General features: G+C 39.8%; 1 protein-coding gene and 1 pseudogene across 2 annotated transcripts in view; one reads left to right on the top strand and one right to left on the bottom strand.

Moving 5' to 3' along the window:
- The first annotated feature begins 565 nt into the window (after nt 1–565).
- POLR2B (RNA polymerase II subunit B) overlaps nt 566–13,594 on the top strand; it is a 45,690-nt gene continuing 32,661 nt past the window's right edge. Inside the window, exons 1-6 of one of the 2 annotated variants that reach the window (XM_024746630.1) lie at nt 566–700; nt 3,122–3,194; nt 6,416–6,566; nt 11,050–11,162; nt 11,288–11,507; nt 11,894–12,052. In XM_024746630.1, the coding sequence (XP_024602398.1) occupies nt 682–700; nt 3,122–3,194; nt 6,416–6,566; nt 11,050–11,162; nt 11,288–11,507; nt 11,894–12,052 (735 nt within the window). In that variant the 5' untranslated portion in view covers nt 566–681. The remainder of the gene's footprint in view (nt 701–3,121; nt 3,195–6,415; nt 6,567–11,049; nt 11,163–11,287; nt 11,508–11,893; nt 12,053–13,594) is intronic. The other variant, XM_024746631.1, reaches the window with a different exon arrangement.
- LOC112400732 (coatomer subunit zeta-1 pseudogene) lies at nt 10,030–10,820 on the bottom strand (annotated as a pseudogene).

The raw sequence follows: 13,594 nt of genomic DNA, 5'->3' as shown, positions 1-13,594 counted from the left end.
CAGGCCCAGAAACACAAAAATTTTTTTTTTTTTTTTTTTTTTTGGCGGTACGCGGGCCTCTCACTGTTGTGCCTCTCCCTTTGCAGAGCACAGGCTCCGGACACCCAGGCTCAGTGGCCATGGCCCACAGGCCCAGCCACTCTGTGGCATGTGGGATCCTCCCGGACCGGGGCACGAACCCGTGTCCCCTGCATCGGCAGGCAGACTCCCAACCACTGTGCCACCAGGGAAGCCCAGAAATCATTTTTTAAATCTTCGTGTTTTTAAGTCTTTGGAACGGAAAAAATAAAGCATGGCTACAACTAAACCCTTTATTATTAAATCTTTTTGACTTTTTTTTTTTTAGGTGCCATTATTTGTGCAACAACACTGAAAAACAAAGTTTCATTGGCTGGATCCGACTCAAACTGTAAGGAACAGTTCTCATTCTCAGGCACGGGGAAACTTCAGCCCACAAATCGCGCATGCACAATACTAACCCTTAACACAGCTTAACCTACCCTTCGCGCAGGCGCAGACCTTAATTGGCGTCTTTGTGGGCGGAGCTTCGTGTGGGACGCAGAGTATTCTGGGAACGCCGGAGACGGAAATTACTTCGCTTCTCGCTGCGGACGTCGGAGTCTTTGCGCGCCTTTCCGTGTGTGATTTCTAGAGTTAGGAGCTCAGGAACCGTTTGCCAATATGTATGACGCGGACGAGGGTAGGTGACCACCCAGAACACTCAGTGGCGGCCCGTCTAAGGGGGGAAACGTGGGTAGCTAGACGAGTTGAGGATTTGCGGTCTCCTCCTCGGCCCGCCGCACCATGGCCCCAGTCGTTTCCCCGCACTCCCGAGGCCGGGAACGAATCCGGGATTTTGAGAGGTGGAGGGTGCAGGGAACGTAGCCTTTATTATCTCGGTCAGGGTGACTCTTGTTCTCTCCTCTGTCTGCCCCTGGGTGAGTCTGACACTCCCTTCCCGTGTTGAAAACAGCGCGCAGAACCATGCGACAGGTTCCGTTGTTCCGACTTTGAAGCAAAGGACTCCTTTCTTGATTTCCCTTAAGGCCAGAGTTAATGAATTTATGAATAGTTGAATTTTTGAGCATTACCCTGTGCCAGGCATTGCGTTAGGCTCTGGAAGAACTCTGGGGACAAGGAATATCGTTTCTGTGTGTGTGCGGCGCGGGGGCAGGGTTTGGTTTAGTTTGGCGTTCCTTCATGCTGTCATATGCCTAAGTAAATTATCTTAAAAGATGACCTTTACATTTCCTCTATCCGCGAGATGACACAGTTCTAGATGGTATGTATTTTAACGAACAGGGACAGTATGTCTTTTTACATGTAGAGTTTGTAGTCACGTGTAGTGTATTTTCATTGTATATTTTTAATGCTCCCTCTTCCGTTCTCCAAAGCTGCTATTTCAAAGTTCGTTTTCTTCTAGCTCCCAATCTCCTGGCCACCGCTTACATTTCTCTTTATTCCCTCAGCTACTTCATGGAGAAAATAGAAGCAAAAACTTAAACTCTACTGTTTAAACTTGTCTCATTTTTATCTTGCGTCTAGAAATTTATTAGCATCATTGTATTCTTTTTCTTAACTCCTGAGGAAAAAAAGTTTTTTCAGCTTAATTTTTTGAGTAGGTAATATAGTCTCATTTTTCAGAGGCTAGAAAACATAAAAATGTTAAAAAGGATAAATGGTCTATAAGTATAACTAAAACTGAATTCATTATTACCTCTCATTTTCCAACCTTCCTACTTCTCCTGGGTGGCTGTGATAATAACATCTAGTGTGCCAGCAAAGCTAGAAATCTCCAAGCCATTTTAGATACCTTTGTCTATTTTACCTCGCCCCCCATGTGTAGGAGTCAGTAATTCCAGACCATTCAAGAAGCACTTATTAATAATTTATTTTGGATATTTATCAAATTTTGAATCAAAGTTGTTAAGTTTTACAGACTATGTATATAGGTCAGAATAGAAAAACAAAAATAGAGCACATTTATTCTTTTGCATAAGAAGATGAGACTAATATTAGCACCAGTGCACACTGATTTTTCAAATGCCCCATTTTATAAATTACTGTTGCTGCACAAACTCCCCAAAGTTTTGCTGCTTAAAAATTATTTAATATGTTCATGGATTAAATGAGTCAGGAATTTGGACAGGCATAGTAGGAATGGCTTGTCTGTTGCCTGATGTCTGTCAGTGGTTGAACTGGGAAGACACAAAGCCTGAGTGTTGACTGCTGGGGGCTGGGTGATCTGGAGCGTTTACTCATGTGTCTGGCATCTAGCCTAGGAAAACACAAGGACTAGGACTGCTGATTGCAGCATCTTGTAAGTGGGCCCACCGTTTAGATTTTCTCACCTAAGTAGTAGGAGTTCTTAATGGCAGCTCAGGGCTCCAGAAGTAAGTGTTTCAGTAAAGAAGGTGGAATTGCATTGTTTTTCCTGACCTAGCTTTTAAAATCATGTAGCATTGCTTTAGCTGTATTCTCTTAGTTACGGGAGAGTCAAAAACCCACCCAGATTCAAGGGGAGGAAGCATAGACCCTCTATATTTTGATGGTAGGAGTGTCAAGATCACTTTATAAAAGAGCATGTGAAATGGAAGATAGTTGTGTCCATCTTTGGAAAATACAGCCTGTCATCCCTGTCCATGTGTGAAATGTTGCTGTAATAGCACACCTTAAGGTATTGCCCAGCTATTGGAGTCCTTTGCTGACTCCTCCCTCTTAACCTGATCTGACTCCAGTCTCTGAGGAGCCTATTGATCAGAGGATTATGAGCTTGCTCCTAGTTATCATTATAGTTAGTTATTAATGAGAATTACATGGGCTTCTTGGAGATGATGGAACAGTTACAGATTCACACGACTTGCACCGAACCTTTCTCACGAGGCCTCTTTGTGTATTGGGAGAATACTGTGACGTAGACCTATGTATGTGTACATATATACCTATGTATATTGTTCCATTACAGTTCAAGTAATGTGATGACAGAAATTTTAAAGAAGTGGGGTAAAGCGATTGTTTTTTATTTAGTAAAGAGTAAATGTGTTTTTGCTACTTCACATCATAGTAAGATGTGAGCTAGTAGTATTTATTGCAAGTGAGAATGATTTTTTTGTTTTTGCAGATATGCAATATGATGAGGATGATGATGAAATCACACCAGATTTGTGGCAAGAGGCATGCTGGATTGTAATTAGGTAACTTTTTAGACCAAACTGAATAAATTTTAAAAGGCACTGTAAACTATACAGGGATTTCCTGCTTATTCTGTTTGAAAATTAGATGTTCTGTGTGAATATGCTGCATGAGAGCTGGTTTGTCATTTTATTTATTTATTTAACTTTTAAAGTAGTTTGATATACAGAAAAGTTACACAAAGAATTCATGTACACTTCACCCAGATTCCCTAAATGTTAACCTTATGCTGTGTTTTCTTTGCCTTATTCTTTCTCTGTCTACGTATTTTTTTTCTGAAATATTTGAGTCAGGTGTTTACCTAGGAATATTCTTTTACAGAATCATAACCTTATTAAAATAAGGAAATTAATACAGTAATCTTATTTAATCTAGAGACCTTACGCAGATTTTGCCAGTGTCCCAGTAATGTTCATAGCAAAATAAAAATTTTCTTATCCTGGATCCAACATAAGATCATATATTACATCTCGTTTTCATGACCTATTCTTTTGTCTCCTATAATCTAGAACAGTTCCTCAATCTTCCTTTCTTTTTTTTTGTTTCTCAAACTCACCATCTCTCCACAGCTTCCCATGACCTCACCTTTTTTTTTGACCTTGACATTTTTGAAGAATATAGGCAAATTATTTTTTAGACTGCCCCTCAGTTTGGGTTTGTCTGATGTTTCCTCATGATTAGATTCAGATGATTACTTTTGGCAACAGTGATGTTCTGCTCTCAGTGCATTGTATCAGGAGGCACATGATGCCTATTTGTTACATTACTGGTGCTGTTAATTTGATTCCTCTTGGTTTTCTCCTTGTTTTAAATGGATAAAGTTATAACAGGTGGTATTTCGACCCACATTCCCATCCAATTCTAAGTGTAATTAAACTGTAATAAAACTCAGCAGGAAGCCTTACATATAGGTAAGAGAAGTAACTTTTAAGTAATAAAATAACATCCTTCTATGTTAGGATATAAAATGCTACAAGTCTCCTCACTTACCAAACTGACAGGTGCTTTGTATATAGTAACATTTTGATGCCTGTTTGAGCCCCACCATCTCCAAGATGCACATCCTCTCGGTTGACACTCAAAGAGCACAAGTTTCTGACATTCTACCAGTTGTGTATGGAATAAAACTGAACCTTTGCTGAACGTTGTTTTGTTAAAAATATGAGTTTTGGGGATGTAAGTATGTGTTCATTTTTCCTATTAAACATGGGCTATAAACACTTTGTATTGAGACACTTGAATCTTCTATGATTTTGAGTATTAAACACGAAGAGACATTTTTAGCCAGATATTTGGAGTATGCCTATATTTTGTGATTGCCAGGGAGAAAGAATATTTTGATCTTAGCCAAAAAAAACAAATTGTTTCTTATGTGACAAATTGCTCAAGGATTATATATGCTATTTGACAAGTCCTTGCATTTAACATTTGTTACAGAATAAAATGCCATTTGATCTTTATATTTTAATTGATTATAGGTGCTTTAGTTATTTGTGATATGACATTTTGTTTTTTCACTATTTAATATCAAGTGATCTTTCCCAAGCATTGTGAATGTGATATTACTTAATATATAGTGACTTCAGTAAGATGTCTCTTGGACAATAGTCATGGTAGTAGATACCATAAATAAGAACTATTCAAATAGTTTAGGTGTTTAAGGGATGGCATTCTAATGAAGTACTGTCCTAATGATTTTGGGCAGAGTAACTGTGGTTCAGCTTCCTGGGAGGATGAAACTTGTCCATAGTTTTTTAAAGATTTTTCATTGTAAATTGTCCATAAAAACCATTGCTGTTTACCTTACAGATTGTGCTTTCCATGTGCTTATGTACCAATGGCTGACCCAAATGGTTGTGAGAAATTTCTTTCCTGTCAGCTCACAGTCTCTACTGAAGGAAGTTGCCTCCACTCTTCTTGAGTCTGTGCCTTATACAGGGATGAATGTGTACTGTGTTCTCTGCCATAGAGAGCTTCTAATATTGGTGGCCATGGTTGATTGAATCAGGGTGGAACCTTGACCCAAAGCCAGCCAATCTGTAGGCTGGCCAGTTACATGTGAGGTGATCTGATGATGCCAAAGTGGAAAGCTGATGATTAGTTGGGCTACGACTGTTGTCTCAGAAAATTGATGTGAGGATGGGGGGAGTTAGTTACTAGGCAGAGAGGGCAAGGAGCTAAGTCCAGCTATGCAGCTTTTCCTGTGTGGTGGTGAGGGGAGAGATTCCTCTTGCAAACAGTGTGTCTACTCTTTTCGAATCTCTGTCCTTCTTTAGGGCTTCTCTTTAGGGCTTCAGTATTTGATTTCTTCGTCTATACTAATAGCTTTGATCTCTCACCCTTGCTCCATTTTTAATCAGTCATTTGCTGAGTATTTTCACTTGAATGACTTAGTCCCATCTTACCTTTGACATATTCAAAGTAGAATCTTTAACCTAAAATCGAAGTTCTTACACATGCTATATTTTAGTCATTGATATCATTTTCTTCCCTCTTATTCAAATTAAAGTTCTTATTTTTATCTTTTTTTCCATGCTTTTTTTTGTTATATAAGTTTTAGGTGGACAGCATTATAGTTCAACATCTGAATACACTACAGAGGGATCACCACCACAGTCTAGTTACCATCCATCACCATACATTTGACCCCCTTCACCCATTTCACCCACACACTAACCCCCTCCTCTCTGGTAACCACTAATCTGTTCTCTGTGTTTGTGAGCTTTTGTTATCTTTTGTCGGTTGGTTTTGGTTTGGTTTTATTTTTTTTAAATTCCACATATGAGTGAAATCATGTGGTATTTGTTTTTCTCTGACTTTTTTCACTTAGCATAATATTCTCTTCGTCTGTCCATGTTGTCATTTATTTTTGTCTTTGACTATGCATTTCATTAGTTTTGAGAAATGTTTCAAGAGGTTGGATGAAATTTATCTATAAAGGACATTTATAAATTAGGGCTTCCTTATAGTTCTTATGTTGTGCTTTAATAATTTTACCCACAAGTATGTCTCATTTCCCCAAACTTAACAATAAGTTCTACAAAGAAAGTGTTCCTAATCTCACCTCTTTTTTGGACACCTCATAGTATTTTATGTAGTGATGGGTGCAGAGTGTTGGTATTTAATGATTAGTATTTGTCAAAATTGATGATAATGAAAATGGGGATATATGCTAGAAAACATCAGTAGGTGTAACTGATTATGAACTCAAATATTTTCCCAGTTCCTATTTTGATGAGAAAGGCTTGGTCAGACAACAGCTGGATTCTTTTGATGAGTTTATTCAGATGTCTGTTCAAAGAATTGTGGAAGATGCTCCACCTATAGACCTACAAGCCGAAGCTCAGCATGCTAGTGGAGAAGTTGAAGAACCGGTAAGATGGTTCAATAAAGTAACATAAATAAGGGTATTGATTTGAAATTTCAGTCCTTCTCTCACCTGGCTTAAAGGTTAAAAAAAGAAAAAGTTAGGAGGTGTTTTTATTAGTGCACTTATAGCGTTTCAGTCAGCTCCTGATTTATTCTTACTAATGGAGAGATGCATTTTTGCAAGTAATGCAAAACCCTAATTCTTTTTCAGATAGTATGTGTTTAATAGCCAGGAAGAGGAAACTCAGAGGTATGATGAACTACAAAGAGAAGCAAGCCAGAAATAGTCATGTTGCCTCAGAAAATCCCACTTTTTTCTTTCACAGAGTAAGGAATCAAAAGAAAAATAGGTGAAGGACCTTTTTCCCTTGATTATTTGTTGCATGAAATACATTATTATATCAATATAAGAGATAATAAGGGAAAATCACCCAAATATATTAGCTCTTTTAACTTTTCTACGTTCATTGTAGTCTTTTTTTTTACACATATGCATGTTTTCAGCATTGTTAAATCATAGCAAGGCTATCATTTTAGAATCTAGTTTTACGTGAGTGATTGTAAATAACTGTAGTCCAAAAAATGACTGTCCCTAGTTTTTTTGTTTGTTTGTTTGTTTGTTTTAACATTATTTATTTATTTATTGGCCGCGCCGCCTGGCTTGCGGGACCTCAGTTCCCTGACCAGGGATTGAACCTGAACCACGGCAGTGAAAGCCCAGAATCCTAACCGCTAGGCCACCAGGGAACTCCCATGTCCTTAGTTTCTGAGTAGAGAGGCAGCATGATGGGCCTTGAGGGACAGGGAAAGCTAAAAAAAAAAATGAGGTAGAGAAGAAGTAGAATTAGACAGAGGGAGAGATTATTATTTCCTGCCAGTTCAGTCCCTCTTTTCTGTAGCTTATCTTGTAAGGGCTAATGTATTCTCATTCTGGTTGGAGGTGCTGCACAGACTTTTGCTGTTAAGAACAAAAATAGGGCTTCCCTGGTGGCGCAGTGGTTGGGAGTCCGCCTGCCGATGCAGGGGACGCGGGTTCGTGCCCCGGTCCGGGAGGATCCCACATGCCGTGGAGCGGCTGGGCCCGTGGGCCATGGCCGCTGAGCCTGCGCGTCCGGAGCCTGTGCTCCGCAACGGGAGAGGCCACAACAGTGAGAGGCCCGCGTACCACAAAAAAAAAAAAAAAAAAAAAAGAACAAAAATAATTGGCTCTTCTGGCACTGTGTTGGAAAAATGGGTGTAAAATGCTTTTCCTATACTTACGGCGTTTTCTCTTCATGGTCTTTTCAAAACGAGAGATAACAATATAACATAGCAGCTTCATAGTGCCAGAATAAGTACTACCAAAGAGATCTCTCAAGCTTGGCTATCAGAGCTTAGTGGAAAAGATGGGAGGGACTTAAGCTGACTGTGAAGGGTGTTTGTCTTAGTTAGGGAAAAGATATTTAATCATTTCAGCAAAAATACTTTGTGTTTTTGGCTTATGGCTGGTATAGAGGGACCACAGTAGCCAGTATATTGTTTTTGGTTTGATCTGTTTTTGATAGGTGTTCGTGGAAGATAAGATGGAACCAGATTGTCACATGCTTTGGATGTCATGGGGCATTGTGGAAAGATTGTCAAAGAATGTACATGAAGCATTATTTTTAAAAGGTTACTTTGGAAATGGTGTTTACTTGGAGTGGGAAGAGGCTGGAGTCAGATTAAAATCTTGGAATAGCTGAAGTTTCAGATAATAATGTCCTAGATTAGGGTAATAGTGGAAATGAGTAGTTGGATGGCTGAATTCCTTTTGGTTCATTATCACCACTAGTTCTCTTTGCTCTTTACGACTCCAGTTTGGGAAACTTGGGTATTAATAATTTTCCTTTAGTGGTCTGCTTAGTCCCATCTTTTCCTTTTCTGATATTTGATTTAGAGAGAAATTCACTATCCATTTAGCTCTGGAAAATTCTCATGGATCTTGTTTTATTGGGTAGCAGATAGATATTTAATTGAAAACTTTTCTTTCTTCTTTCTTCCTTTCTTTCTTTCTTAACTATGGACTGAGCTAAAGTCAGCCAGGGTTGGAAATTCTCATTCCTTTATGTAGAATAGTAATTAGGATTTTCTGTGTGTTTTTAAATTCCTCTTTGCACAGAGCAGTATATGAAGGTGGCTGTCATCCTGACTCTATACATCCCTTACACAAAAATGCCCCCCAAGGATGCCCAGTTATCCACCCCACTTCAGTTTTGGAGAATTGGCAGGTGGGGCAAAACACTAAGTCTCAGGAGGGTTTCTTGAGACATTTTTGTGGGAAGTTTTGGGTTAAGGGGAGAGATGAGACCCAACAGTGGGTGTGCCATCCTCTGCCTTCCTGGGGAAATCCAAATCCCAAAAGTTTTCTGAAGAGAGGCACCTCTCTCAGTGACCTAGGGAGGGGAGGTGACTAGATGACCAGACCTACTGCCTGGATGTAAGGCTGAGGCAGAGAGAGGACAGGGTTAAGCAGATATCTCAGACCCAAGACAGAAGAATGAAATGCCAAGAGAGGGGGAGAAGGGGACTGAGAGATCCCAGAGGCCCAAGTCATCAATTCCACCCTGTCTCCAGTTCTGAGCAGAAACTCTTCTTCCCAAGACTACAATGGCGTTTTAGTTCAGGGACTGGCTTTGCTCCAGGGCACAGAGAGGACAAGCCAGGCAGAGATCCCACAGGTAGTGAAGGTGGAGAGTTAAGGTATCGGACAAAAAGATGGATGCTCCCACAATGGGTACGCACAGACCACAGCAGTTTTGAAACTATAAGCCAGGATCAGGGTAAAACATGCAGCTGTGGCTGAAATATAGAACGTTATAGGCCCTCTCCAATAAAATTTAAATCACTGCTTATTCCACTCTGTCCCCTGCCTATGAGCTGTTCCCAAGGTTTTTTCCAAGGCTGGAGTCCTGGACAGTAAGAAGGAATGGGAGAAAATACTGAGGCCAGCATGTAGGGCTGCGGCTGAGACTTGATATGCCTCTCCCCACCCCCACTCATTCTGTAGAAAAGAATTTGCTCTCCCTCCCCTTGATGGGCTGTTGGGATGAAGGCAGGGTAAAGACAAAGGGAGGAAAACACTCAGCACATTCTTTCTCCTGCTTTGATCTGAAGTGTAGCTGCAGCCAAAGGGCACAGAAGTGGGGGAGAAAATATGGGGGATAGGAAAGCATGGGAGCATAATCCAGTTGAGAAAGGAAGAGGGTTCTTCCACTGCCCTGTGTCCAAAAATCTGCTGAGAGCTTTAGTCCCGGAACTGCAAAAAAGAGTGCGAAGGAATGGGAAGCGTGTACGGGTTTGTGGGGGAGGCAGCCACAGACAGGATGGAGATCTAAGGATCCCTGGGATCCCCGAGCTGACTCTGAGAGCATTAGTTGGGGGACTGGATGAGAAGTCACAGCAGACATGTGGATTTTTTGAGGGGGTATGGAGCCAGGAACAGTGAGGTCTTCACCGAAGGAGTGGCCACTTGATCTGTTCTTTGGCTGACTGCAGCACCTGAGAGTCTGCTCTGTAAGGGGGACATCTCCCCTTAATGCCACCCACTTTACCGCTTGCTGGGGATTGCTCTCTAGGATCACCCCTCAATCTACGATTTCATCCACAACCAAGAAGAACCCCTCCATGTTCTTCAGCAGAGCTCACTTTTCTACATTTTTCCTCAGCATCTGGCTCAGTGAGTCGAAGAAGAGGCAGTTCAGAATAGCCATGAGCATCATTTCATTTTCGTATGAGCTGCCAATCGTATAGAAATAGAGATCGATAACTGCTTTTGCATACCACTGTCAGGCCTCCCAAGAGGGCAGTTTCAGTGTCAGTCTGACAGGTCTTGTTGAAAGTGTTCTTCTCAAAGGCCTTTTGCTCCTTGACACCGAGGTAGCTGTCATCACAGTACTTGGCGAAAAATCTATCTCCATCATTGTCCAGAGTCAGAATGGCTTTAACAGGGTACAAGGAGGGGTCCAAAATCAGTGCATCTATCTTGCTCCATAGCTGGTACCGATGTCTTCTGTACCTTTAATTGAAGAGTTAGGTTTTCTTTTTTTCTATCTTCTGTTGATTAGTTTAGAACACACTTCTAATTGTATGAATTTATCTTTTCTTTGTTTTCTGATAACTTTGTTAACCTGACCTAAACTAAGGAGAGGGCACATGAAACAGCTATACAGATCATTAATGCAAATCCATTTCAGTTGTTTGATATGAACTCAGAGCTTAGTCTTTATTTACTTGTGATACATTAAATCTCCTTTTGTCTTCCACCTTAAAAAGTGATGAAGTATAAAACTTGACATTTGTGGAGTATGAATGTTGCCCTGGGAGAGTCACCATTTTAGTAAAGTGGATTAACTTTGGCATTTTCTAGAGCTGTTTCTACTCAAAATGTTAATGTTGATTAAAATGGAATCATTAAATCGTTTATGGAAAAAAATTATTTACCCTTTTCCATTGTTTTTGTTTTCATTTTAGCCAAGATACTTGCTGAAGTTCGAACAAATTTACCTCTCCAAGCCTACCCATTGGGAAAGAGATGGTGCTCCATCACCGATGATGCCAAATGAGGCCAGATTAAGAAATCTCACGTAAGAAAGATATTTCTTTTCCAGCAGCTGATATTGAAATAAGATTCAGAAAATAAAATTTTAGCCAGTTGAGAGTTTCAGTAATCACCTTAGTATTCACTTGTGATCTACTTTTATTTTCACAGGTACTCTGCTCCACTTTATGTTGATATAACAAAAACAGTCATTAAAGAAGGCGAAGAACAACTTCAGACACAGCATCAGAAAACTTTTATAGGAAAAATTCCAATTATGTTGCGTTCAACTTACTGCCTATTGAATGGCTTAACAGATCGTGATCTTTGTGAGTTAAATGAATGCCCCTTGGATCCTGGTGGCTACTTCATTATTAATGGATCTGAAAAGGTATAGTAGCATTATTTTTTTTTAATTACCAAATGATGATTTAGATTTTAATCATGAAAGTTGAAGTCAAAAAGTAAACTTTTGTATAATCTGGAAGTAGCAGTTGAATTATTAAGGAGGTGGCAGCCGAATTTATATTAAACCAAAACTTTGTTTAGTTATATGTATTGGGTTGGTCAGCCCAATAATATACACTAGAAATTTGGTCAGTTTGAGCTTGTATGTTTTGGTGAAGCGTTTATGCAAAATGGAGTTTGTAAAGTTCAAGAACTGATGTTGTTTCAGTGAGCCTGTACAGTCAGACTAAATAAAGATGTAGCTTTCACTGGTCTTTCTAATTCAAAGACCTTGTCGGTTTTATGGCTGTAATTTTATTGTCCATATAGGTTCTGATTGCTCAAGAGAAAATGGCAACAAACACAGTCTATGTGTTTGCCAAAAAGGATTCTAAATATGCCTACACAGGAGAGTGTAGATCATGTCTGGAGAATTCTTCTCGACCCACCAGTACTATCTGGGTTAGCATGCTGGCAAGAGGAGGACAGGTATGGACTATTATATGCTATTTGGGTTTATTCCTTTTGGTCTAGTTTTGTAAGTTACCAGGCTGCATGTTTAATTCAGAAAGTTTTTCTGGAGCATATTATCAGTGTTGTATGGTAGGCATTTTATTATTTACTTACTACTGTGTAATAAATCACTCCAGTAGCAACATTCATCATCTCACAGTGTCTGGATATGGATTAGCTGGGTCCTCTGGTCACAGGGCTGCAAACAAAGTGCTTGGGCTGCAGTCATCACCATAAGGCTTATTTGCATGGCTGTCGGCAAGATCCAGTTTCTTGCTGCACGGCTCCCCTCCATACAGCCCCTGACAATATGGCAGCCTGCTTGTCAGAGAGAGTAATTGAGCAGAGCCGTAGAGCATATGAGCAAGGTGGAAATCACCATCTTTTACACCTTAATCTTGGAAGCAACATCCTATCATTTTTGCCATATTCTTTTTGTTAGATACAAGTCAGTAGTACATCTAGTCTATACTCAGTGGGGGGACTACACAAGGCAGTAGTAGTAGACAGGGATCATTAGGCACCATCTTAGAAGCCACCTACCACAGGCATGTTACTTACAATAATGTAATCTAATAATAGCATTTCTTGACTGTTTGCTATGTGCCAATTATGTTACTCAGATTGCTTGATTTAATCTTTGCAACTATACTGGAAATTTGTTGTAATTAACTATTTAATTTCATGTACATTTTTATTTGTAAAATTTTTTTAAATAAGTCATATATACACATTAAATAGTTCAAAAAAGTACAAAAAAGCGTACACTATAAAAATTAGTCTTCCTTTGACCCCCAGATCTCTTCTCTAAGAAGCAGCTGATTTGATAATTTCTCATGAATCCATCCAGAAATAGTCTTAATTAAAAAATGCAAATGGAGGCTTTCCTGGTTTTACAGTAGTTAAGATTTCGCCTGCCAGTGCAGGGGACACGGGTTCGATCCCTGGTCTGGGAAGATCCCACATGCCGCAGAGCAACTAAGCTCATATGCCACAACTACTGAGCCCATGCGCTGCAGCTACTGAGCCTGCATGCTGCAACTACTGAACCCTGCATGCCTAGAGCCCGTGCTCTGCCACAAGAGAAGCCACTGCAATGAGAAGCCTGTGCACCGCAACAGAGTAGCCCCCACTCACCACAACTAGAGAAAGCCCACTTGAAGCATTGAAGACCCAATGCAGCCAAAAATAAATTTAAAAATTAAAAAAAAAAACCAAATGGGAGCATACTATGCACACTGTTTGAACATTGCTGATACCTTTTAAAAACAGATTTAAATCAGCAATTGATCATTGTTTCTAAGCTGTGATATTCCATGCATAGATATAGCATAATTTATTGAGCCATTTCCCTTGTGATGGATGTTTAGGTTTCCAGTTTTGTGCTCTATTATAAACAGTTCTGCAGAGTCTAATGTCACTTTAATAAGTTTTATAAAGAAGAACTTGAACATTAGAGAGGTTTAAGTGCCTGAAGTTAAAATCCTACGTGGAATAGGTGCTTTAAAGAATTAAAAT

This window comes from Neophocaena asiaeorientalis, unplaced genomic scaffold (genome assembly GCF_003031525.2).
Source record: "Neophocaena asiaeorientalis asiaeorientalis breed wild unplaced genomic scaffold, Neophocaena_asiaeorientalis_V1.1 scaffold19, whole genome shotgun sequence".
NCBI lineage: Eukaryota > Metazoa > Chordata > Mammalia > Artiodactyla > Phocoenidae > Neophocaena > Neophocaena asiaeorientalis.
Note: the sequence above shows the minus strand (reverse complement) of the source record. Positions and strands in the feature narration are given on the sequence as shown.